The 27179-nt window shown below is 46.5% G+C and overlaps 1 protein-coding gene across 1 annotated transcript in view; it reads left to right on the top strand.

Annotated features, from left to right (window-relative positions):
- Nucleotides 1-2335: 2335 nt before the first annotated feature.
- Nucleotides 2336-27179, top strand: part of LOC310785725 (NLR family CARD domain-containing protein 3-like) — a 115532-nt gene continuing 90688 nt past the window's right edge. The window contains exon 1 of the mRNA XM_083646861.1: nucleotides 2336-2422. Coding sequence (XP_083502987.1) covers nucleotides 2355-2422 — 68 coding nt within the window. The 5' untranslated portion in view covers nucleotides 2336-2354. The remainder of the gene's footprint in view (nucleotides 2423-27179) is intronic.

The raw sequence follows: 27179 nt of genomic DNA, 5'->3' as shown, positions 1-27179 counted from the left end.
ATAACAGCTTATCAGCGGGATATATGCCACAACACCACGCAGCTCGAGTGCTATATTGCTTTTATAAAACGGTTTCCAAGTATAATAATATAATAATAATAATACTATAAGTCCGACTGGCATGGTATTCTGATAGAGTCAGTTGAAACACTACTGTAAGGCGGGACCGCAAGAACGTGCGGGTGATTTGATTGGATCGTTCTGGAGACTGAAGTTGACATTGGCCAATCCTGGCGCTTGCTGAGAAGCTGAGAGCTTTCTGGAAAGCCGACAGGCAGCTCGAGCGCAGCGCTGCATTCTCAGCGCTTGCTGAGAAGCTGAGTGCTTTCTGCAAAGCCCGACACCAACTAACGTTACGGGGTTAAATGCGGGGTTAACAGCCTTTTTTTTTGCAAAGAAGACATTAGCCCGCATTTATTCTTGTACAAAACATAATTTTCTGCGAAGTATTAGTAAAGTTATAAGCGAAGATCGATTCACAAGGATCTGACAGCTGTCTCCATTTGTTTTTTTTGAGGTAACCAAAGGCTTTTAGTAAGAGAGTTGCCATGGCAACCAATAACCCATTGGAGTGGGTTATTGGATTTATACAATGGCTGTGAACCAATCAGATTGCTTGATTTGAGAGAGCCGTTTTATAATTCTATTTAATCTTCAGTTATGCTTAAGCAAGCCAGGCTGTTTATTTTCAAAAGCAAATGCATATGTCAGTTGACAGAAGTGTGGAGACAGATAACATTAACTTTAGCTAAAAATAATAACGTTACCTAACGTTAGCTAACACCAAATATCAATGATGACTTCTGCAAATAAAAATTGTTTTTGCATTTGTTTTATATGTTCTTGATGGTAGAACTATCTTTAGACTAGTGAATAACGTTGATATCCTCAAACAAAGTGTCTTAAAGTGTGTAATGTTAACATTAGTTAGAGAAAAAGCGAGCTCACGCAAGTGCTGACACTGACTGCTTCACAGACTGACTGAGCTAATCTGAAAATGCTTGACAGGAAAAGGGCCGTTGCCTACCAACAAGGTCAAGATTAAAAGTCCATAGTCTTAACAAAAACAAAAACTTCACTGAAAAGGGACATTGCACAACAGGGATTAGGACTAGACAGTCAGCTGAGTTCAAAGACAAGTTTCCTTTACTGTGTGCTGATGAAATTTAGTAGCCTAGGATTCAGTTTTAATTTCAAAGTTAATTTCATTGTTTGTTTTGAGTTGACCTTTAAATTCAGCTCAAGCAACTAACCTTGCTAGCTTTGCATACAGAATACTATTTTATGTTAGGCTATAGTGCAAAATTGTTTTTGGTTCATTATGAAAATGTGATGGGATGAACTGGACACCATATTCTCAGTAGCCTACCCTTTTTAATGGGAAACCGCAAATCAGCAACTGTTGTTTACACACAAACATTGACTTTATTGACCTCCGAGATTACTTCTGTGTACTTATACTGTATATTATTCAACTCATCATGAGAAGACCTGTCATTCAAGCCTAATATGAAGGCTCTATGACGATTTTGAAAACACTGCCTCAAAATTGGCAGCCATCTTGGATTTGAAGGTCAAAAATAGGTCAAATCATTATATAAACACCAAATATGTATTCCTTGACCAGAATAAGCTCTGAAACCATGTATTGTGCATCATTGTAGGTCAAAGCATTAAAAAGTTCATTTCCACGGCAGACATTTTGGATTTTGGTCTCTCAAATATTTTCCCCGCCTTTTTTAAAAATACACCCCAGCTAAATTTGTTTATTAACCCTCCTAGATGACAAATCCATTGAGAAACGGACCTTCGCTCTCCACGGTCACGGAAGTGCCACAGATGACCCTACTAACTGAGCAAAGGTAAGAACGGAAAGCAGAGGAGTTTATTTGATTCTTCTGAACAGAGGAAAGAAGTCATGATACTCTGTTGATTTAGTTTCTTCTTTTATTACAATTAACTATCCAGATTCCAGAAGGGTTTTGCTTAACATATTTTCTTTTGCAGCATTGCTCTGCCTCACATCCATAGTTACATATTCATACCAGAGCTCCTCAGTACAACAACAGCCAAGCCTTGGTCAAACCCTGAGCTAGCCCCCTGGTGGTCACTGAGCAGCTACCAGATCCGTCTGGGGGTTGAGATCTTTGCTCAAGGTCGAGTGGTGGTAGTTGCACAGGGTGGAGAAAGAATCATTCACTCTGACTTTGAAAGTTGGTACTGGGATTCAAACTGGCAACCTACTGGTCAAAACCCTGCTTCTCTAACATGTTTACTGCCACCACCCTGTTTGATCAATCCTTAGCAGGATCCAGCAGAAGGGAGCAGACTCCCCTGTACCCAGCTGTGTGTCCATGAAGAGTGACTGGTCTATGCATCATCCTATTAGTTTCAAAGATGGACAGCAGTCTACTGAGCAAAGGTAAGAACTGAAAACAGATGAGTTTATTTGATTCTACTGAACAGAGGAAAGAAGTCATGATACTCTGTTGATTTAGTTTCTTCTCTCAAAACATCACATCCAATAATCATAGCAGCATTTACAGTAGGAATGCACAATATTTAACATACATATACATTATCATCCAATATGGCCATTTTGCATGAGCTCGTGACGTCACAGCTGCACCTGGTGCCAGGCGCACTAGCGCCAAACATGGCTGCCAGCAGTGTGGCTGTTTCACAGTTTCGGATGATAACAACTAGGTCTGTCAAACGATTAATTTTCTTAATCGCCATTAATCTTGCGATTAACTATAGTTAATCGCGATTAATCGCATCTTTGTATCGCATGTTTAAAATGCCATTATTTTGCATTTCAAAGCATCTTTAATTAGATATTAATAATTCTTACCAGTGTGTCGTGATTGGGAATCAAATGAATGCAAATAAATGTACTTCGTGATCTTGAATTTTAGATTTATTTTCAATTAAATAGAAGTGCAATGTAGACAGGAGGTAACAATGTCTACAAAATATATATTGAATAGAAAATAAATGCACAATTGTAAACAGTGCAGTACACGCTCCAGAACCGATACTTCCGGCGGCGGCGCTGTGGAGCAGTCGAAACCCAAAATGACACAGCCGAAGAAGGGTGTGTCTGAGCTAAAAACTTTGGCACTTCCATGTGAATAATGGCTCGGTATTGGAAACTGTGTATTGATAACGTGTATATCGCGTGAAGCCATTGGAGCTGACCTCCCAGTGGTTAGAGGACCCGTGCATCCGAGAACCTGAAGAAGGAATGAGTGATGAGTCTCGCACTAGCTAGTTGGCTGCTAGCTGGCCGCTAGCTTAGCTTTTAGGTGATAGCTCAAACTCGATGTACATTTGGGAGTTTTTTAAAGTATAACGAGCCATTTAGAAGCATATTGCTGTCTTTATCCTCCATGCCTGCACAGGCAGGAGACAGGAAACGGCTGCGACCAGCTTGACTACATGGTACGGGTGTGACGAAGGGACAAAATAGCGGCAGGCGATTAACGCGACAGCCCTAATAACAACACTATTGCACTATTGAGGGGAATTCAATTCAATTCAATTTAGTTTATTTGTTCGATAGGGGACAGGTGTACATTAATGAACATTTAAAAAAAAATGTAAATGCACGACAATTGCAGTCACAGGACTGATTTCCATTGCTTGTCCCCCTGCCCGATGATATAGGCTTAGAGTCCTGAGGGGTGAAAAGTAACAGTGCAACAAAAACATATTTAAAATGTAAACACAAAGCAAAGTGCATTTATGCAGAGAGGTAGTCCTAAGAGGTAAAAGGTAGCATAGTGCAAAACATATTAAATATAAACACAATGCAAAATGAGAACTGAGTTAGAGCTCTACATGGCTCTACATGGCTAAGTGAAAAGTGCTGAGTTAAATAAAATATACAGGAATTACATTCTGATACTAAAACCTGAGTTTGGGATCACATACAGCTAAAAAGTGAGATCCACATAGAGGACTCACTCGGACAAGATATAAGAAAAAAAAAGAGTAAAAAACAGATACAACACATATAATATACACAAACTGTTCTAAGCCCTAGTGATGTGTGCAAAGTTGAGTGGACTTCAGCCATCTCTTTACTTGACCCTTGAACATGCCAAGTGTTGGGCATTCCCTAATGGCCAATGGGATTGTGTTCCAGAGTTTTCCACCTTTGACCGACAGAACTGCCTGGCCAAAGGTGGTGCGCCTGTACGGTATGACACAATCGCCTCTGACTGAGGCTCTGGTGGTTCTGGTTGTGGAACCAGATATAGGTCTCTGGTAGATGTACTCATTTAGCGGGGGAGGGGCAAGGCCATTTAGTGCCTTGAAAATGGTCATGCATATTTAAAGGAGATGAAATTATTGAAACTTAATAGGTTGTGTTTGACCAGGATGTTGCAGTAGTGGTGGGTGCGAGGTTTTTTGTCAAATATTTTTAGTGCTCTTTTATAGAGTGACTCTAGTGGTTTGAGAGTGGATGTGCTCGTGACCAGCTGGTCACACAGCATCTGAGCATCTGAGCTGGCATTACGTTAAACCAAAAAGTATTGGAGGCAGTCGCGCACATCCAAAAAACGTAAAGCAGGTGCAGGAACCAAAAAACAGTACAAAGCACTGGAGCTCCAATTACCTTTTTATTTAGCCATCCAACATTGACGTTTCGAGCTACTGCTCTTCCTCAGACATAAAAATTGTTACAAAGACGCCATGTTTAAATACACCTGTCATGTGATCCAGAAAAGATACATAAAAGTTACATAAAAGGCACATATTGTCATGAGTGCTGTCTAATCTGTTCCTTGTTTGCCCTGTGTGTGGTGTGATTAGGCTGGGTTCCTGAGAGACCAGGTGTGTGGCATGAGCAATCAAGCAGTTCCGCCCACAATCAGGCACCTATATATACTGGGCTGGGACTCCTGTTCGTTGCTCGGGTATTGTCTGTTAGTGTGCGGCCATCTCGCCACTAACTTAGGTCAGTTCGGTTCTTTGTTATTTTGGAAGCTTTTTCTGTTTTTCGACTTTTGCTGATTCGCTCTCTCTCTCTCTCCACCAGTCTGCCTGAACGTGCCTGTCTACCATCTGTCTGCTGCCCGCCTGTGCCTCATGGGAACCTGTTGCTCTACTTACTCACGCCTCGTCAGGACACCCCTGTTGCGTTGTTACGCACACCATTGACGTTAACTTTTGGCCTTCGTGCCTACATTTTGGCTTTTGAAAACCTTATTAAAAGACAATCTCAGTTTTGGCATCAACTTGTGTCCGTGTCTCTTGGGTTCTTCTGTCTGTCGTGACAGAATACCCGAGCCACAACAATGAACCCAGCAGATGCGGAGACACTTCGCCAAGCTCTTACCAACCAGGGGGCACTGATCGGGCAGCACGACCAGGCACTAAGAGAGGTCCTAGACGGTATGAGAGAATTAAATGTGAGTTTGACTCGTTTACGGAGTGAAATGCCTGCTCCTAGTAGTGCGGCTACCCATCAGGACCAAGAGAACTGGGAAACTAACGGTGTGCAAAATGAAAGTGGCTTACCTGGGAATCACCATGAGACCCGTGCGCCGATGCCGGAGCATTATGGCGGAGACCTCGGCACCTGTGGCTCCTTTCTCCTCCAGTGTGCATTGGTGTTCGAGCTTCAACCCAGGGCGTATCTTACGGATCGTTCCCGCATAGCCTTCCTTATCGGCAGCCTAAAGGGGAGGGCGCTGGACTGGGCCCGGCCTGTGTGGGAGAATCAACTCCGTGATTGTCGCTCGTACAATGCCTTCACCGACAGCATGAGGAGCGTTTTTGATCATCCCGTTAAGGGAAACGAGGCCTCCAAACGACTCATGTCGCTTCGCCAGGGGTTCCGTAGCGTGGCAGAATATGCAATTGAATTTCGCTCCCTCGCGGCGGAGAGCGAGTGGAATGACGAGCCACTCCAACAGGTATTCATATGCGGGCTTAACGAGTCCCTGAAAGATGAGTTGGCGGCTCGAGAGGGGACAGATGATTTAAATTCCCTCATTACTCTGTCCATTCGTCTGGATAACAGGCTCCGTGAACGTCGGAGGGAGAGATCAAGCGGCCGCTCCACTTTTTCCCCTCGCCGTTCTCCTACACGGGAGTCGGCTATTTTTTCATTTCCGTCTCGTGCTCCGAGAACCTCCGGAGATGCCCGACAGCTTCCGGAGATGCCCGAGTCTGAGCCCATGCAAATGGGAAAGCTGCGCATTGCAAATCGGAGACGCGATAATTCCTGTTTTTACTGCGGAAGATCAGGGCATTATATAAATGATTGTGCAATGCGTCCGGGAAACGACCAGGCTCCTCTGTAAAAGGGAGGTTACAGATGGGCCAGACCTCTTGTCACTCCTCTTCTCCACTACCACAGCTACAAACTTCTATAATTTGGAAAGGTAAAATTCATTCTTTTCCTGCTTATATTGACTCTGGGGCGGGTGAAAGTTTTATGGATTTTTCTGTGGTAGAACTGCTTAACCTCACCCTTGTTGATGTAGAGACTCCTACAGAGGTGAATGCTGTTAATGGAGAACTGTTATTTACTGTAACTAAGAAGACTGTGCCTGTGGCCCTCCACCTGTCTGGTAATCATCAGGAGATGATCAGTTTTCTGGTAGGAGAGCTTTCTGGCACCCGGTTGCTTCTGGGCCTTCCTTGGTTATTGAAACATAACCCTCACATTGACTGGGGAGCAGGTATTATAAGGAGTTGGAGCTCTTTTTGTCATGCAAATTGTCTAAAATCTGCTTTGGTCTCTGATGCTGTTTGTTTGCCCTCTCCTTCTCCTCCACCGGACCTAACGTTAGTACCTGCTGTGTATCATAACCTGGGGGAGGTTTTCAGCAAGCATCGAGCTCTCTCTCTTCCACCTCATCGACCATATGACTGTGCCGTAAGACTTAAGCCTGACGCTACTTTGCCTGGTAGTCGGTTGTATAACCTCTCCCGTCCTGAACGTGTGGCTATGGAGGAATACATCCAGACATCACTAGCGGCTGGGTTGATCCGTCCTTCTTCGTCACCAGTGGGAGCAGGTTTTTTCTTTGTAGCTAAGAAGGATGGTGGCCTACGGCCCTGCATTGACTTCAGGGGGTTGAATGATATCACCATCAAGAACCGGTATCCTCTTCCCCTCATCAGCTCGGCTGGGGAACCACTACATGGGGCTACTATCTTCACTAAGTTGGATCTACGCAACGCCTACCATCTGGTGCGTATCCATGAAGGAGATGAGTGGAAGACGGCATTCAACACTCCCAGTGGCCATTTTGAATATCTGGTAATGCCTTTCGGGCTCACCAATGCCCCGGCTGTGTTCCAAGCTATGGTTAATGATGTTTTGAGGGACATGTTAAACAAATTTGTGTTTGTTTATTTAGATGACATTCTGATTTTCTCTAAGAACCTTCATGACCATGTCCAGCATGTCCGCCAGGTATTACAGAGACTCTTGGAGAACCAACTGTTCGTGAAGGCAGAGAAGTGTGAGTTTCACGTGCCATCCACCACGTACCTGGGGTTCGTCATCGCCGAGGGGGAGCTGCGCATGGATCCTGCTAAAGTGTGTGCTGTGGCGGATTGGCCCGAACCTACTACACGCAAACAACTGCAAAGGTTTCTGGGCTTCGCCAATTTCTATCGGCGCTTCGTAGGTAACTACAGTCACTTTTCTGCTCCTCTGACTGCTCTAACTTCCACTGCTTCCCCGTTCCAGTGGTCTCCTGAAGCGGCTGCTGCCTTCAGAGACCTTAAGGCACGCTTTACCTCTGCTCCTGTCCTGATCCAACCTGATGACTCTCGTCCGTTTGTTGTGGAGGTGGACGCTTCTGACGTAGGTATTGGAGCAGTTCTGTCACAGCGGTCAGCTACTGACCAGAAGCTCCATCCCTGTGCTTTTTTTTCTCACAAACTAGAACCACATGAGAGAAACTATGATGTGGGAAACCGAGAACTGCTGGCAGTGGTTATGGCTCTGGAGGAATGGCGGCACTGGCTGGAGGGCGCAGAACAACCATTTGTGGTGTGGACGGACCATAAGAACTTGGCGTACCTCAAGACCGCCAGACGTCTAAATTCTCGTCAAGCCAGGTGGGCACTTTTTTTTAACCGGTTTCAGTTCACCTTGACGTATCGACCTGGGTCCAAGAACACCAAGGCCGACGCTCTGTCCCGCCTGTATGCTGCAGAAGAGGAGAAAGCACCAATAGAGACCATCTTGCCCTCCTCCTGCGTCATAGCTACACTGACTTGGGCAGTTGAGTCCGCCATCCTGGAGGCTCAACGCATACAACCTGACCCTGGTACAGGTCCTCCGGATCGTCTGTTTGTTCCCGATGCTGTGCGTTCCACGGTTCTCCAGTGGTCCCATGCTTCCCGTGTCAGCAGCCACCCGGGTCAGAATCGCACCGTGGAGATCCTGAGACGTCATTTTTGGTGGCCCACATTGGAGTTGGATGCTCGCAGCTTCGTAGCAGCCTGCCCAGTATGCGCACAGAACAAATCATCTAACAGACCGAGTTCTGGACTTCTACGCCCCCTGCCTGTACCCCGGCGTCCCTGGTCCCATATAGCACTGGATTTTGTTACTGGTCTTCCACCATCTGAAGGTAATACAGTCATTCTCACCATCATTGACCGTTTTTCAAAGACTGCTCACTGTGTTGCTCTTCCCAAGCTTCCTTCTGCCAAAGAGACCGGGGACCTCCTTGTGCGGCATGTGTTCCGGTTACATGGCATCCCAGCAGACATAGTCTCAGACCGTGGACCTCAGTTCACATCCAAGGTATGGCAGGCTTTTTGTACCGCTCTGGGGGCTACTGTCAGTTTGTCTTCTGGATTTCATCCCCAGACCAATGGCCAGGTGGAACGTTGGAACCAGGAATTGGAGACGACCTTGCGGTGTTTGGCCTCTTCACAACATTCTACCTGGGCATCACAACTAGTATGGGCAGAATATGCTCATAACTCCGCGGTCAGCACAGCCACGGGTATGTCGCCTTTCCAATGTTCTTTAGGCTATCAGCCTCCATTGTTCCCCGCACAGGAGGGAGACATTGCTGTCCCGTCGGTGCAGGCGCACATTCGCCGCTGTCGAAGAACCTGGAGGACTGCCCGTGCTTCTCTGTTGAGAACGTCAAATCGCTACCGTGAGCAGGCTGACCGACGTCGCACCCCGGCCCCGGCATACCGCACCGGACAGAAGGTTTGGCTCTCTACGGCGAATCTGCCCCTGCGAACTGAGTCACGTAAGCTCTCTCCCAAGTTCATTGGCCCCTTTGTCATCGAGAAGATTATTAACCCCGCCGTGGTACGTTTGAAGCTTCCCCGGACCCTCCGTGTGCATCCATCTTTTCATGTGTCACATATCAAACCTGTTGCCTCTAGCACTCTGTCCACACCCGTCCCACCCCCCCCTCCTCCTAGGATGCTGGATGGTGGGCCTGTGTATACGGTTCGCCGCCTCCTTGATGTTCGTCGTCGGGGTCGTGGACTACAATACTTGGTGGACTGGGAGGGGTATGGTCCAGAGGAACGATGCTGGGTTCCTCGACGCCACATATGTGACGCTGGACTCATTCGGGATTTCCGTCTACAGTTCCCTGGTCGACCTGTGGGGGCGCCTGGAGGCGCCCGTAGAGGGAGGGGTACTGTCATGAGTGCTGTCTAATCTGTTCCTTGTTTGCCCTGTGTGTGGTGTGATTAGGCTGGGTTCCTGAGAGACCAGGTGTGTGGCATGAGCAATCAAGCAGTTCCGCCCACAATCAGGCACCTATATATACTGGGCTGGGACTCCTGTTCGTTGCTCGGGTATTGTCTGTTAGTGTGCGGCCATCTCGCCACTAACTTAGGTCAGTTCGGTTCTTTGTTATTTTGGAAGCTTTTTCTGTTTTTCGACTTTTGCTGATTCGCTCTCTCTCTCTCTCCACCAGTCTGCCTGAACGTGCCTGTCTACCATCTGTCTGCTGCCCGCCTGTGCCTCATGGGAACCTGTTGCTCTACTTACTCACGCCTCGTCAGGACACCCCTGTTGCGTTGTTACGCACACCATTGACGTTAACTTTTGGCCTTCGTGCCTACATTTTGGCTTTTGAAAACCTTATTAAAAGACAATCTCAGTTTTGGCATCAACTTGTGTCCGTGTCTCTTGGGTTCTTCTGTCTGTCGTGACACATATGCACAACAACAGACACACAGTAGACAAATATGTTTACATAACCATCAAGTATATATACAGGGTAAAAATACATATCAGATCAGACCCTTAGGGCCCTATCGTTGTACGGCGCTATCGTTTGCGCTGCCTTTACGCTGCGTTTGCGCGCCTCTTATTGCTATCTTCCCAGCGTCTGAAGCTATCGTCTGCCTCCACCGTCCAGTTTTGCGCTGTGATGACACAGGTGTAGGCGTGGCCCGGGCGTGTCGGTGGGCCTCTACCCTATCATGTGTCTCGCGCAAGTGTCATTTAGCGCTGTGAGGAAGATACCGTCGGTATGTGCCGAGCACAAAGAGAGGTTTGGGAGTTGCCCGTTCCAAAATAGGCGTTAACTCTCGTAACTCTCGTAACGGGACAAGCCCCGTCTTTTATTGTCACACGAACACCACAATACATGCATGCGGCCACAACACACTCATGCTGACGGTGGCCGGTGAAAAGTGTCCTCTGCATTTAACCCATCCAGGCATGTCCTTTCCTCCGGGGGGCAGGCCAGGAGCAGTGGTCGCTTTCTCGTACAGCGCCCGGGGACCAACTTCGGATGTTGTCGTCACTGGTCGGATGACGATGACGATCTGATCTTCTGCATGTTTTTAGTGGGGGGGTTATATACGGAGGAACCCCCTGGGGGAGCACGGGGAGAACATGCAAACTCCGCACAACCAGAAAGGCCCTTATGATGAGATACCCCACCTGGGCAGTGGGCACTGAGGATATGGGGGGATCAACCACAGCGCCCACAATGTCCCAGGCGAGAATCGAACCCAGGACCCTCTGACTGTGAGGCGACAGCTCTACCACTGAGCCACCGTGCCCCCACAGCGCAATGTGTTAGAAAAAAATCGCATTACATTACATTACGTCATTTGGCAGACGCTTTTATCCAAAGCGACTTACAATAACACCTATAAGAAATAAGAAATCGCCTTGGGTGCTCTCAATTTTAACGCCAGGAAATAGCTGGTCTTAGCGCAAACACAGACGTACGCCTGAGCGCAGACAGTCTCTACATCTCCGTGCAGTACTGGAAGTCCTTGCTTGGATACATTTACGCACGGCATGGATGTCACTCTCCTCGCACCTGCACACACTCTTCTCTCCTTGGAATGCCACGTTGAGTTTCAACTATAGCCTGCATTCCAGAAAAAACACACCTTGATTTAAAAATGAGAATTCGTTTGTCATGGTTTTATTAGGCTAGATAATTCCCGACCATACAGGTCTGTGGTGTAACATTAGATTACTTTAGGTAGGAGACCACATGCCACAGGCATTACCACACCTCCACAATACTTTTGGGCATAAACACGCCTATACGGAGATGTGCGTGGAGATGACATTAAGCGCAGCGGGCCGACACGCCCACAATTAGGGCTTTGCGGGGTGCTATTCCAGCGCAAAGCGGGCGCTAACGCAAAATTACCGCCGTCGGGAAGATAGAGCCCTTAAAGTACATAAGGAAAACAAGATCAGGCCAAATGGCCATCATACCTTGGAAATGGTATGGTCTAGAGTGGCGCTTCTCAGGGGCGGAGCAACCCTATCAGCCCAGAGGGGGCGAAGCTTTTAGGGGGGCCCACACCGCCGGCCGCAAAGAAAAATTTGCCTTTTTTGCATGTTTGAATCTGTTTTAGCCATATTTAGTGGAATATCTCATTTTAAACACACCAATGTTATTGTCTATTGATTGAATTCCTCTCACACTCACACCACTGACTTTATTAAATAAAGTAATTTTAAGTCTGTGAATATGTATTTCTCCACTCTTCTTCTGGGGCGTGGCCGCGTTTCAACTGCACAGCAGCGCCACACCCCCAGAAGAAGACTCTCTGAAAAGGGAAAGATACCGTTTCCGGCTACACAAATAAGCATATTACTCGTAAACTGAAAGGTAACAAACATCGTTGCCAGACCGGAGTGAGGGAAGACACCCGTGGCTACGTGTGAGTACTTTTGTCTTTGTGATTCGTGCATGTTTGAAGCCAGCCGAGCTTGCTTTGGGTCTGACTTCCACGGAGAAGGGCAAGCCGTGCGCAACTCTAAAGGAGAATCCATTTAGAGTTGCGTGTCGCGGCTACTTGGACCCCATGGCCACTCCTGACACCTGAAGAAAGAAATCAGCACCATATAAACAATAATTAGATGTGAGCACACTGTACACACTCAATGAGATCCAAGATGCACTGGGTGCTACGGGTGTCCTCCTCCCTTGTGTATGAAGGGAGGGCTGTCACTAAGGGCTGAAGAGAATGATCCACAAAGGCCGAGATTTTTTCAGTGACAGAACCCATAGCAGCAATTATGGGGCGTCCAGGGGGTGTGTCCACAAATGATTTATGAATTTTAGGAAGGGTGTGATTGGATACTCAACTTTCATAAATGCGTGTTCAGGCTTAGTGATGAGTTTATTTTCAATGAGCTGGTTGAGTAGACTGTGAACCTGTGTATTAAAGACAGAAATGGGGTTGTGATCCAACTTTCTGTAAAACTTAGAGTTGTTGAGTTGCTTTTGGATTTCCCTGTCATATGAGTCGCGGTTGAGGACCACGATAGCACCCCCCTTATCTGCACTCCGAACCACCAATGTTTTATCATCCCTTATAGCCTTAAGTTCATCCAGTTGTTCCTTAGATAGATTATTCCTCACTTTGTACTCCTTTCTTTAACTAAAGATAGTAGACGCATCCCTCTCAACCAGTATACAATAAATGTCCAGAGATGGGTTTCTGTACTTGGGAGGTACAGAGGTCTGCAGAAACAGGCAGACCCAACGCTGCGGCGTTGCAGCGGCCTCCTGTGGCCTGCCGCGGCCTCCCGGAGTATTTTTTTCACCAGCAGCTGCAGTGCGCAAAAGAGCCGCCAGGTGGCACGTGTGAGCAGTCTCTACAGGTGGAAGTCACCTGCAGTGTACATTTGTTCCAAACATTTCCATCTTTGAAGCACCTCAAAGACAGAGTGACTTGTAACGTTACAATAATTCAAGGTGAGTGAGTTTCAATTCATGTTAAGGTTAATGTTCAAACACCAGCTGTTTGGATATTTCCCAGAAAGCTATAACTTTTTACACATACAGCCATGGGGTGTATATAAACCCCTCGCAAATACTGCGTGATATAGTGAAGTGGGGGAAGTTTGACCATAACAACATTGCACGCGGTTTCTTTACCAAAATGCTTTGCATTGCAGATTGAATAATAAAAAAGGCAAACTGGTCAACGTGACGCGAGGGGGACGTGCGGGCGGCATTAAACGAACGCACCCAAGTATGTTAGAGAAGCAGTATAGCGGAGGGGAGGCGGACCTCTGAGCCTTCTACATCGGACCATCGTGAATAATTACCTGTTTGAATTACAAATTTGCAGATTTAATCGTAAAAAAGACCAATTCCACTCAACGTAACGCTATGGGGAGGTGCAAGCGTTGTTGAACAAGTGCGCCCTAAGTATCCCCAGGTGCAGTTCAGACTGGGGAGGCGGACTAGCAGATTCAGCAGAAGTCATTTGTGTTGTGGAAAATGTTTTTCACATTCTTTCCTGTTTTCAACCCAATGTGAGTAATGAACAGGTCTTCAACTGTGAATTCAACTCGCCTATTTGCATGAAGTCGCTTCCATTACATCCATGCTGCTGCTGTGTTTCTCTCTCTCCAATAGCGTTAGGTTCAAAGCGACGTGATAACTAACGTTATCCGCCAGTAATTCTCCCTGTTTTCTGCCAGCAACACACACGTTGTTGGTCAGGATCTGTATCGTTAACGTTATTTGTTTTGGCCTTTCAATATTACTGGTAGTGATAGCCTATAGTGCTTAGTTCAGCCGCTTGACTGTACTTATTACTAGCCTATCCAGTGTTGTCTCTCATGCAGAGATCAGCTTGTGAACGTGCAGCGTCGCAGCCAAACAGTACCGCAGCTACTTCATAAACCAATTAATGAATTCATAAATACCACCGCAATGGCTATTTGGTTGACATCGCACCCTCGCAACCCTAATCACATATATTATTTTGTTGTTGTTTTTCAGGACAACCCTCCCTTGCTGACGAGCCTTCAGTGAGACAAAGCGCTCCACACTCCAAGCTACTGTACTGTACTTGCCGTGCTGGGACCAGACCGAGAGCATTTTCAAGAATGAAAGTTGAAACAAACAATACTCATTGACAGAAGGCAATCATTTGATCTGAAACACTGCAATATCATATCACTGAGCTTAAAGAAAGGCTCAACAGTGTGAATGAATGAAATATAAAACACGTACTGCTGCTAAATTAAACTGCAGCCACTGTAAATTACACCTCTGTTAATATGTATTGTAGCGTATCGCTAATACGCCAAGGAACCGGAGACTTGTGTTGGTACAGGCTTCTTTATTCACAGGCTCATTCAGCTCCTAGCAGCTAGCTTCTCAGCTAGCTCCACACACGACACCCGCTCTAGCCCGCTCGCAGAACTAGACTGGCTTCCGCCACGCTGCCGCTCGTCCCATATACCCCCTTCCCCCTAGGAACACACCCACACACATTAGTTCCTAGCTGCAATCTAGACACTTCTATTGCACATCACATTACAGGTAATACTTGGATTACCTGAACCGCTACATACTCCCGGCCCAACAATAAGTCAACGCCCACGTTGACACCCACAACCCACACATATCCCCCCTGTACCAAAACACACCAACCCCAACACTTTTTGTATTCCCCCAATTTGTCTCTTATTATTTCACCACTTCTTAATTTTCGTTCCACCACCACCATTTGCATTTCTTTCCATTCCTTCCCTCTTTTCCCATTCCTTTAAATTCAACCCACATTTCAGTTCACATTCCCATTCCAATAGCCCTTTTCTTTAACACCACTTAATTTTGCATTCACTCCCACCATCATTTACCTTATTCACATTATCACGTTTCACTTCGACCACCATTTCCCATCCCCCCTTTCAAAGCTTCTGTCCCACCTGAAGCACATTACAGTCAACACAACGAAGGCAGTAGTCCCGCACATCCTCCTTGTGTTTTCCCCAGTAGTAAAGTTCACAAACCCGGCGGAGTGTCACTTTAGGCCCGAAATGACCCTTCCAGCCGCAGCCCCCGTGAGTCCCCCGTAGCACCAACCCCCGCAGGTAGCTGGGTACAACCCACTGGTTCCCGCTCTTCCCCTGCCCCTTTCTCTCTAAAACCCCATCTCCACCCAGTTGCAGGTCCGAAAACATGTTCCACAGTCCCTTCGTGGCACCGGAACACGTGCAAATCTCCTCCACAGGGGGGCGGCGTCCGGCCGCTACCCACCCGTACACCGGACCGATCTCCGCGTCCTCCATCTGTCTGCGTTTCCACTCCTCCTCGTCGACATCCATGATGGCGTTTATGTCCTCGTCTGTCAGGTCCCCATCTGAACAGCCTCCCTCGTCTTCCTCCACCTCTTGCACTCGTTCGTTCTCCCGTTCCCGTGCTGAGGACAGCAGGGGGAACACCACCGGTGTCAATTTCCACCTCGGCTCTCCGCAGTGCAACCGTGGGGGGTATGTAGCGGCTAGGCTGGGCCGGTTCCCCCGGCGGTAACCCCCCAGGCTCACCCGGAGACACGAGTGCCGCTCCCCCGACTGTGTGTCTCTTCCAGCGTTCACACTCTCAGTGCAGTCTCTTGCTAAATGCTCAGGCGAACTGCACGTCCAACAAAGTCTCACCTGTCCGCCGCCTGCACGTCTCTCCTCTCCCGCTGTTCTCCAGTCCCCGACAGCTTCTTGACACTCTCTGGCTATGTGTCCCGATCCACCGCATGCCCAGCAGGCTCCCTGCTGTCCCCAGTACCTTTGCTCCGCATACCCGGTCCGTCTCCCGGGACCGCCTCGGCACCACCTCGCCACGTGGCCCGGCTCTCCACAGGTCCAACACAGTCTTTGCGGCTCCTCCGGCCGTTCTCCACACTGCGCTCCCTCTGTGCTCAACTCGTCCACACGCCGCCCGACTTCCCGCAGCGCCCGCCACAGCTCCATTGCCCAGGCAGGAATCGCCTCCGCCAGCCATCTGACCTCTCTCAACAAACGGGCTTCCATGCCCGCCAGCACCGAGCCGATCCCCGTCGTCAGCTCCTCTTTTCTCCCGTTCGCCGACAGGCATTCTTCTAAGCGCACCATCACACGTGGCGCCCCTAGCAGCTTGCACACGCAGCTAGCCTGCTACCGCTAGGTCGCTCGAGCCGTCAGCCGTCGATTCCAACTTTTCCTCCGCCGTTCCTCCTCACTCTCTCCCCTCTCGACCGAATCAGAGGCGCTACCGCTTCACTTGCTGACACCAATGTAGCGTATCGCTAATACGCCAAGGAACCGGAGACTTGTGTTGGTACAGGCTTCTTTATTCACAGGCTCATTCAGCTCCTAGCAGCTAGCTTCTCAGCTAGCTCCACACACGACACCCGCTCTAGCCCGCTCGCAGAACTAGACTGGCTTCCGCCACGCTGCCGCTCGTCCCATATACCCCCTTCCCCCTAGGAACACACCCACACACATTAGTTCCTAGCTGCAATCTAGACACTTCTATTGCACATCACATTACAGGTAATACTTGGATTACCTGAACCGCTACAGTATGCTGTTAATTAACACAGTCTATAGTGGTTCTGGCTGAAACGCGTACGTTGTTGCAGTGTTTGAAACAGGAATAAAACCCTCAAAGGACATTTTTTGAGTGCTGGATCCTTCTCTCTACTGCCCTATGGAAACTCCTGTGCCTTGCACCTAAAGCTTTTTTATCCGGTGAGCTCCCCAGCTGATATAGCTGCTTTGAACATTGTGAATAGCAATGCCCTTCCCCCAGTCCTTTGTTTTGCTAATTCACCCTGCCACCCTTCCATCACCCTGCAGACACTTTTCGATTGAAAAGTTGCACTGTTTTCAATGGACGATGGACTTAACTCAAAACTTTGTAGCCTAATGTGTGGATATGGTAAACATATTTATTTGGTTTGAATAAAGTTTTCTATACACAAACTGGATTTCCCCTGTTTCCCATATAAGTAAAATAGCCTAACAATAAGATAGGCTACAGTAGGACAATTTGAACAAACAGTGACTATTCTGCATGGCATACATCAAAGTAATTGAATTAATTAGTGTGGCGTCCTGTGTGAACGAAAATAGGCGCCAGGCGTGCATGAAGCAATGCCTATATGCGTAGGCGTAGCTTAAAGCGTTGCTTAAAGCGTCGCTCTAGGCGTATGTGTAAACCCGCCGTAAGAGTGTAGGAGGAGCTTCCATTCCCATTTAGCCTTGTCTGTGCTCATTTGGCCCATGTGTATTTTCACATTGAATGTATTATACAGTGGGTTCGGAAAGTATTCAGACCCCCTTAAATTTTTCACTCTTTGTCATTTTGCAGCCATTTGCTAAAAGCAATTAATTTCATTTTTTTCCTCGTTCATGCACACACAGCACCCAATATTGTCAGAAAAACACAGACTTGTAGACATTTTTGCAGATTTATTACAAAAAAACACTGAAATATCACATGGCCATAAGTATTCAGACCCTTTGCTGTGACACTTGTATATTTAACTCAGGTGCTGTCCAATTCTTCTGATCATCCTTGAGATGGGCCTACACCTTCATTGTGCTTAATTATATAGATTGGACTTGATTGGGAAAAGCACACACCTGTCAATATAAGACCTTACAGCTCACAGTGTAAAGTCAGAGCAAATGAGAATCATTGCTTCATGCACGCCTGGCGCCTATTTTCGTTCACACAGGACGCCACACTGAAGCCCCGCTCTGCGCTACACTGATCACATAAGCAGCGGTTTTTTACACTTTTCAGATCTGATTTATAGCATGTGTGAGTCCTCTTTTTTATTGCAATGTGCAAGTGACATGTCTGTCTATTTCCTGGCCCGCTGTAATTGTTATTTTCCCTCGGGTAATCATGTGACTATGAGTCATCAACACCATGAGTGATACATGCATTGAGACAGGGGGGGTATATATACATCTGACAGAAAAGACGTTAATAGAGGAACACATGAAGGACAGCTCTCCTACTATGCACTCGTTAATTCGTGCTCCATCCTCCCTTTTGGGCAAACTCGGTAGAAAATATGGCCCAAGTCCGTCAGAAACAACAGCCAGCTTGACAGTTCAGCGCGCCTAGACGCTGAAAAATAGAACAGACGCCTAAAGGTCTCATTATGCTTTCCGCATCAGCGAGGAACGCGAGTGTCCGCGCGGAAAAGTGATGTCAAATCAGGAGACACGCCCCTCCGCAAGGCTCCGTGCGGACGGTTTTGACCGGCCGTGCGCACGCCGAATTTTGTAAGTACGCGGACGCGGACGCGGACGTGGCTGGGCGGACAAAGTGGAGTTTTCAAGACTCGCGCTCAATTCCGCCTGCAGAAACCCACACAGAGTATAAAGCTCCACACGTTTCCTCGTCAGTATTCCGTGTCTCTCATTTCCGTGCGGCCGGCCAAAGCGTCAAGCATAATCCAGGCTTTACGGTGCAGCCACATCTACGCGTCGTTTGACGCGGGCTGACGCTGCTGCCCATCCACTTTGTATTGGAACATGCTGCTCGACGCCTCGCGAAGCATGCTGGGAGACCAAGCGAGCGTAGCAGGCTTGTGAAGCGACAGTGGGCAACAGAGGGGGCGGGGTGGAATTTGACAAAGTACAAAGCTAGCCAATTGAGCTCATCCTAGGACCTATCCCTTCCTGTCCTCTTCCACTTCCTCTCTTCCACCAATTTTCAAAGAAGCAAAGTAAATCTAGCAGCAGCTAGCTTGGGAGCTAGCTGCTGCTTCCGGATTTCCACGCCCACCAAGCGTCAAGCGTCCATACAGCCAAGCGTCAGCCCGCGTCAAACGACGCGTAGATGTGGCTGCACCGTAAACGATAAATGCAGCGCAGCGCGAGCGTGGCTTCAGCGCAGCGTGGCAGCGGTATGTGTGAACGCTCTCGTCTGTTAACAAGGATGCCTAAATTTTAGGCGTCGCTTAGGCGTTGCTTAAAGCGTCGCTCTAGGCGTGTGTGTGAACGTGCCGTTATGCGCCAGCCATTTGGACGAGAACCCATCAAATTTATCCTTTCTCAATCTTAGATAAAAGGTCAGCTTTTCCATCTCATATATTTCCTGTACAATTAATTGCTATCCACTCTTTTTTGTTGGTGGGTCCTGGTTTAGCCATTTTCTTGTTATTGTTTTTTTGCTGGCTACAAGAAGTATTTTGAGGAGGTATTTATCTTGGGGATTAAATTCGATTGGTATATTCCCCAGGTATATGGTGCTAAAACTGTCATCTATTTCAAAACCCAGTATTAATTTGATCTCTGAGATTATTTTTAACCAGTAATCTTGGATTGCTGGGCATTTCCAAAATATGTGATAGTGATCAGCCATTGAATTATTGCATTTTCTCCAGCAATTACCGGATTCTGGTCTATCGTTCTGTAAATATTTTCTTCTTTGAGTAATAAAAAATCTGATAAGGTTCTTCCATGAAAATTCTCTCCATTGAGCCCATGTGGTTTTAAGGAATGGATTGAGCTGATGACAAGAATGGCAACTTGAATTTGAGGTCTTCATACTTTTCCTCCGTCATGTTCATGAAGTAGGTTCTTGATGGATGTCTGTAGCAATAATGTTCAGAATGCTGTCTGACTCAGCTGCTTCTGCTCAGTTGAACATGGAGCTGTACGATGCTGTGATTTACTGAAAAATAAATTAAATTATTATTATTATTACTACCTACAAAATAATAACAAGCCCATACATCATCTTATTTCTGTTAGCAACCGAAGCAGTTTGTTTACAAACAACCTGATCTTTATGGAACCTATGTTAAGTCCCACTATAAACCATTATCTGTCGTCGTTTCACGTTTTACTGAAAAATGCTGCCACCAGATTAAAGAAAAGACCCTGTGTGATGTTGACTGATGTGTTTTTTTAATGTAATGTGCGCGTTAGTTTTCCTAATTCCCTGATTGAAAAACAGCATGGCTCAGACGACAAGCTAGCTCCAGTCCAAAACAGAGCTAGCTACTGTAGATTGATTAGCGTTACTGTAGCTACACCATGATGCATGACCGCGCATCAGTCAATATCACATAGGCCTAAATGTTTTCTTTAATCTGGTGGGAGAAAAATACAATCAAAGTTAAAACGACACAGATATTACGGTTTACACGGGACTTAGATTTAGCTCCCATTAGCCATGTTCGCTAGCCACTTCACTTTATGGCTACTACCGTCCATAAGCAGAAATTATGTCTTGTGCGGCGCCGCACTACAGGCATCAGATAGGCTACCAAATAGCCTACCAACAGCACAGAACCATGTTCCTTGAGGAAACGATTAGCGGTACCATGGGGTTAATCACTGTTAACGTTACACATTCAGTTGCAGTTATCTAACGGTGGCATGGCAAGCCTTAGCAAACTCCCTAATGTTAGCGTATGACGCTAACTTTAGCTAACACAGGCCTGCTGTACGCGACAATCTCATAATCTCCTGGCGGAGATAATAATAACAAGCCCATACATCATCTTATTTCTGTTAGGCTACTACCATAAGCAGAAATGATGTCTTACCTTCACTGTTGTGTTACAAAGTTGATGGATGAGTACACACTGTAGCCTATTTCCACAGCGCTGCGTGGCATAAAATACTATTATTTATTTATTTATTTATTCATTAACGTTATTAGACAGCCTTCTTCTTCTTTGGTTCACTCCAGGCACTTCCTGTGGAGTCAATGAACAGAAATAGTGGACAGCGCCACTCTGCCATTTTAACCGTGTTGTGGTCACACAGTGTATCGTTTCTCAGGTGATTCAGCAGATTCAGGTGATCTGCTGCCACCTATCGTCTAATAAATATTACTGCAGCCTAATTGTTTTCATCAAAGCGGCACACCGCGGGAAAAGGCAACGCCACCTCCCCCTGCTTCTGCAGACCACTGTATAAAGTAGGATTTACCTCTAAACCTGGTAGAGGGTTTCAAAGGAGTGGGACTGCTGCTAGGAGTATCATGTGGCTCTGTGTTTGTGGTGGGTTGAAGCGGGACATCCTGTGTACTGCTGCTGAGGACAGAGTTAGCAACCTCGTGTGTATGAGCAGTCTCAGAGTGGCCATTACGTTACGTTAAACCAAACCTGACGAGGATGCATTTGATTAGTGTTCATGTTAGCTGCTGTGGCTAACGAACATTAGCTCAACTGGCGTGGCCTGCTCTCAGGCACTCAGGCTGATCAAACATCCCCGTATTCAAAGCACTTAAACACACAATCCCTGGACGTTTCATTTCGGGTAAAGATGATTCTATATGGTTTACGCCAGCTCTGGGAGTATGAACTCCAAAATCCAATCCACTAACATTATTAACTCATTGAGTGCCAGCCACTTTTGGAGAACGGACGCTCCCAGTGCCAGAGTTTCAGAGCGTTTTCAGTGATTTCTCGAGGCCCACAGAATATTGTGTGATATTACTATGTAAACACCGAACACGCACAAAGAACGACGAGACTCTATTGTATCAGCAGCAAAAAAAGTTTATTGATATCATTTTCCGTTCTTTAGTTATCAGCCGGAGAAATAGGTCAAAAACAGCAAAAACACGCGTTTCCATCTAGAAAGCTGAGATATTGAGCCTTTTGTGAAATTAAGCATTTCAAGCAAATCACTGACTCTGAAACTAATATTTTCTGACCTGAAACATCTGAACAGTAATTTCCTTCAATATAACAGCACCCCCACTCCCCTCTAGTGCAAACTCCTCCTCCGTGGGTGTGTCTCTGGTGGCTTTGCTCGCTCTGCTGCTTGTCAGGCGAGTCTCTGCTGCTTGCGGATCCACGTTCGGATGGCCGCCGGTCGTCGGGGGAGTCTGGATCGGGCTCGCCTCGCTCGTTTCTGGGGTTTCGCTTGTGAGCTGGGATGAAGCTGCGTCCGATTCTGGGCTTTCTGTGCTTTCTGCTGCGCGTTTCAAAGTGTGCTGCACCCAGAGTCTATTTTCGGAGCCCCCCACCGTTGTGCGCCGGCTCCCAGCGCGACAGCGAAAAGCCAAAGCATTCTCATGAGAATGGTTTCATCACGGCTTTTTCTGCTGTTTTTACTCAACTTTCTCTAATCTGGAGAGCACTGTCGCCACCTAATGGGTCGGTAAAATAGGTTATACACATTCAACATGCCCCAAAATTTTACAGGAGATGTATTAGGCATTGATCCACGTCCCACCGTCAAAAAACGCAATTGACGAACATACTCGTCCTTGGCACTCTACATTACTAAACCAATTGACGAACATACTCGTCCTTTTACACCAAAGTATATGGTACTTGGTAATAGCTTTCACTCTCTCCTGTTATCCCCATCTACATATATTTGTGGTGTTCAGCTGCGTCGAGGAGCTGCACACCAGCTGTGATCTTCATCCACATAGGCTGATGCAGTGAGCACTCCACTGGCTGATATCCCGATCAGCCCCGGGACTGAGACTGGTGGAGATGTTACGGGAGGAGAGATGAGGGAGAGATGCCTGATGGATCTATAAGGGCAGAAATTAAATATAAACAGTTTGTTTTGAACCCACAGCATATTACTAAACAGAAAGCTTAGTGATGGGAGTCACTACCTATTGAATATTGACCATGCATGCTGTGGAAATGATCCACAATGCCCCAAACATATCTCACAAGGGCAAAAAAAGCCCTTAAAAGTGTATTTTTCCTACCCTGCTCCACAACATAACATTATGTAATACAACATTGTTATACAACATTATAACATTTAAATTCCCAAAATATTCAAGACCTGTAAATTATTAGATTCATTTTTAATGCGTTTCCAGACTTTCCACACCTGTGTAGGTACCCTGTGAACACAGGCCAAGATCAAGTAATGTAGCTGAAGAATAATTTGCGGGTAGATCATCATGATTAGATATCATTTTAGTATTCATTAATGCCGTCAAGTAAAAAAAAAGTTTGTTTCATATCAATATTCATTTCAGCTGAATTATTATTTTCCAAGGACAGGAAAAATGTGTAACAAAACAAGAGCTTCAACATAATATTGCCTGTGTACTTGTATTGCCTTATTACCGACTCTGGTAGAGTGGCTTGTTGTTTCTGTCCTGCTGTCCTGTGTCTTCTGCTGTCAGATGTGACTCCTGGCCAGTGCCACACAGGGTTGTATCCGGTTGAGGATGGCTGTAACACATGAGAAAATGATTTAACAGTTTGCTCTTACTACCTTCTTGCATGCAAAACAAGACTAGAACCTATCCCTGATGCATTTATTCAGGACCAGGCATGTCCAAAGTCCGGCCCTGGGGCCAATTGTGGCCCGTGGACAGATTTTTTTTATTGGTTAATCAAGCAAGGTTAATTTGCATTTGTTCCCTTCACCTAACGATGACAGCACTATCATACAGTTTGTAGAAGCACCAGGTAGGAACAGCACATGCAGAACTACTGTTTTCAGATGGCAAACAAAGTACAATTGTATGTGATTTTTATTTATATTTTTTAATAACACCCATATGACGTGAGAAGCACCTGCACGCCCGCCTCACCCCCAATTCAAAAAAGTTTGGACAATCCTGCACTAGATGGACAATGTCGGCGTGGCAGAGAGAGAGAGAGACAGTTAGACCAGACTCAAATGGGGGTCCGTGGCACTTTGCCAGGGGGTCCACGAAAAGTGTTCAGGAAAATAAAAATAAAAACTTTTTGTGTGTGTGCAAAAGCTTCATAGTTCAACTAAAACATTGTAGGCCTATGCTTTAAATTTAAAATGTTTATTGTCTTACATACTTGTGCCTGCTTCAATAAAATTGTCTCTCCCTGTCCCTGATCACTCACCTGTGTGTACTCCCTCGGCTGGGTGTAATTTTCAACCAGGAACTCCTAGGTCAGCTGATTCCTACTGAATTGACCAAAACAGTTCAATAATTGCAACCCTTTTTTTTTTTTCTTTTTTTTTTCTTTTTTTTTTTTTATCCCATTTTATCCCCCGTTTAGTGCTCATTTGATTACTCAATCCTGGTTGCTACTCCTTCCTCTGCCGATCTGGGGAGAGCCGAGACTGATTCCATGCTTCCTCCGAGACATGGGCAGTCAAGTCAGCCGCTTCTTTTCACCTGCCCGAGGAAGCTTCACCGGTAGGACATAGCACGTGGGAGGTTCACGCTATTCCAACCAGTTCCCCTCCCTCTGAACAGGCGCCCTTAACGATCAGAGGGGGAACCACATAAGCAACCAGGATGTTGCATGTTTTTGTGAAGGGGGTTCCTATATGAAGGAGACCCCCGGGAGGCACGGGGAGAACATGCAAACTCCACACAGAAAGGCCATTTTGCCGACCCCACCCGGGCGGTGGGCACTCGAGGACATGCGGACGGGCACGCATTCCTTCAGTGTTCACATCGGTCCAGGTGGGAATCGAACCCACGACCTTTGAGCTGTGAGGCGAAAGTGCTTACCACTGCACCACCGTACCTCCCTAATAATCCCTAAAATGAATTGCAACCCTGTCAAAATCTTATTGCTATGCTAGTTATTGTTATTAGTTATAGTATGAGTATTAGTTGACCAATTCTATGGGTCAGTCATAATTTTGTAGAAAGAATGCTACTGTCTGAAACTCATTCAAAAGAATCCATCCTTACATAATGAAAAATTCAATTGTTGATATTAACACTTCAAGAGACAAAGTAGTAATAATTTTGTTTGATATTTTTTCTAACTAATGGATTGGGTGAGCATTGAACACGTCACGGTGGCGCAGTGGAAGGCTCAGATGATGCCCTCCTCCACGTACGGCTTCAGCTGCTTCAGGAACTCCGCGGCTGCCGTGACCTGGAGACAGAGGAATAGAAGGAAAGAAGGTCTGAGGATGGAGATATCGCATTAACTGTGATAGACTAGATATCAGAAGGAACAGCCTCCATGCAATCCTACACCACCGGCTTGTTTTATAGCTCTTTGGAATCTCAATGTTGTATTGGCAACATACTGCCTTCTTATAACACTTAAGCCATTACATTCCCATTAGTGGACAGACTGCTGCCATGGCAACAGAAACAACACCATTAAAATACAGCCCCCCCTCCCCGCACACGCACGCACGCACACACACACCTCAGCATCCTGGGACCGAGCCATGTCCACCTGGGTCTTGGCTGCAGGGTGAACCACATCCAACAGGTTCAGGATGGCCGCTCCATCGTTGGAGATAGTGGCCTTACCTGGAACACACACACACCCACACACAGAGAGATACTCCCTGTGTCACTCTTCCTCTGGGTCTCCTCTTTGCAAAATAAAAAAAGATTGACCTTTGCAAAATAAGAGAGAGCAGGAATCTGCTTTGGTGATCAGAGCAGACGTAGCCAAATTCTTCCCTATGAAGGGCCAAAATGAATCTGGCTGGATGGCCATGGGGCTAAAATAAATGTTGATGTTATGTGAAATTACATTAAATTATGCTTTTATAGACACTTTACATTCAAAATCTAAAATAGGTCTTAGATTAAGCAGTAAATGCACATCTGAACAGACATCTGTTTACCTGATCCTGAATCCCCAACCCTGTAGTGCAGAGCCACAGCTTTAACACCATTAACCACTGACAACTTGATGGAGGACAGACCAGCTGCAAATAACAAGGCAAGTCACAACAACACTCACCTTTAAGAACGGGGTTTCCACGGTTCTCTGTGTCAGGGACATTGTGGGGCTGGATCTGGGCTCTCTGACTGCGGTGTCGGAGAAGATGACTTTGTCCAGGCTACGCTCCATCATGAGCAATGACTCGCACCCACTCCATGGCGTGCTAGTCAAACACAGGAGTACGTTCAGTGAGAGGCTGATCCCACCTAGATGCAATACGGAGAGGCACAGGAAATCATTCCTGCCTGTGGCCATTGGACTCTGAAAACCTCTGCTCTAGGTTAGATAGCAAGCTACAATCTGCAGTGCTGTACACATGACTACATTAAAGAATTTTCTTTTCTTTTAGTTCAAATACCTGGGTATGCAGTGCACCTATTTAATAATGTATGCAAAGAAAATCACAAAAATCGAATTTCTTTAGTTTTTCACACTTTTTCACATTAAAAGTTCATTTTTCAAGATTTCATTCATAACAGTAATCTGAAGTTTGCGGAAGTCACATAGTACTATAGAATTTCTACCCCATTTCATCCAATCATATCACGACATGGCAGCTGTCAATTAAATCTTCATTTCAGGATAATTTCTATCTGGTCAATTATCCTCCTATCTCTCCCTTCACAACCTCTCTGACCCCCTTCAATCTGGCTTCAAACCTGCACATTCCACTGAAACAGCTCTTCTTTCTGTCACCTCCGCCCTTCACTCCGCCAAAGCTTCATCACTCTCCTCTGTTCTCATAGTTCTCGATCTGTCTGCCGCTTTTGACACCATCAACCACCAAATTCTACTTTCCACCCTATCCGACCTTGGTATCACCGGCTCTGCACTTTCATGGTTTTCCTCCTACCTATCTACTCGCTCTTTTCAGGTCCTCTGGAGAGGAACTCTTTCGGACCCCTGCACTCTCACCACGGGTGTCCCCCAGGGTTCTGTCTTAGGTCCTTTCCTCTTCCTTCTCTACATGAGATCTTTGGGTCACGTCATTTCCTCTCACGGGTTCTCCTATCACTCCTACGCAGACGACACACAACTCTATCTCTCCTTCCCCCCCTCGGACTCTAATATCTCTTCCCGTATCTCTGCCTGCCTCAAAGATATAAGCAACTGGATGTCTTCTCACCATCTCAAACTCAACCCCGACAAAACCGAACTTCTCTTCTTCCCCTGCAACGACTCCCCCCTATCCGATCTGTCCCTATCCATCGACAACACCACCGTCCTCCCCTCCCAATCTGCCAAAAATCTCGGAATCACCATCGACAACCAACTATCTTTCTCTGCCCACATTACAGCAATGG

Source organism: Poromitra crassiceps (assembly GCF_964638095.1).
Source record: "Poromitra crassiceps genome assembly, chromosome: 11".
NCBI lineage: Eukaryota > Metazoa > Chordata > Actinopteri > Beryciformes > Melamphaidae > Poromitra > Poromitra crassiceps.
The sequence above is the reverse complement of the archived record's forward strand: the minus strand, read 5'-3'. Positions and strand labels throughout refer to the sequence as shown.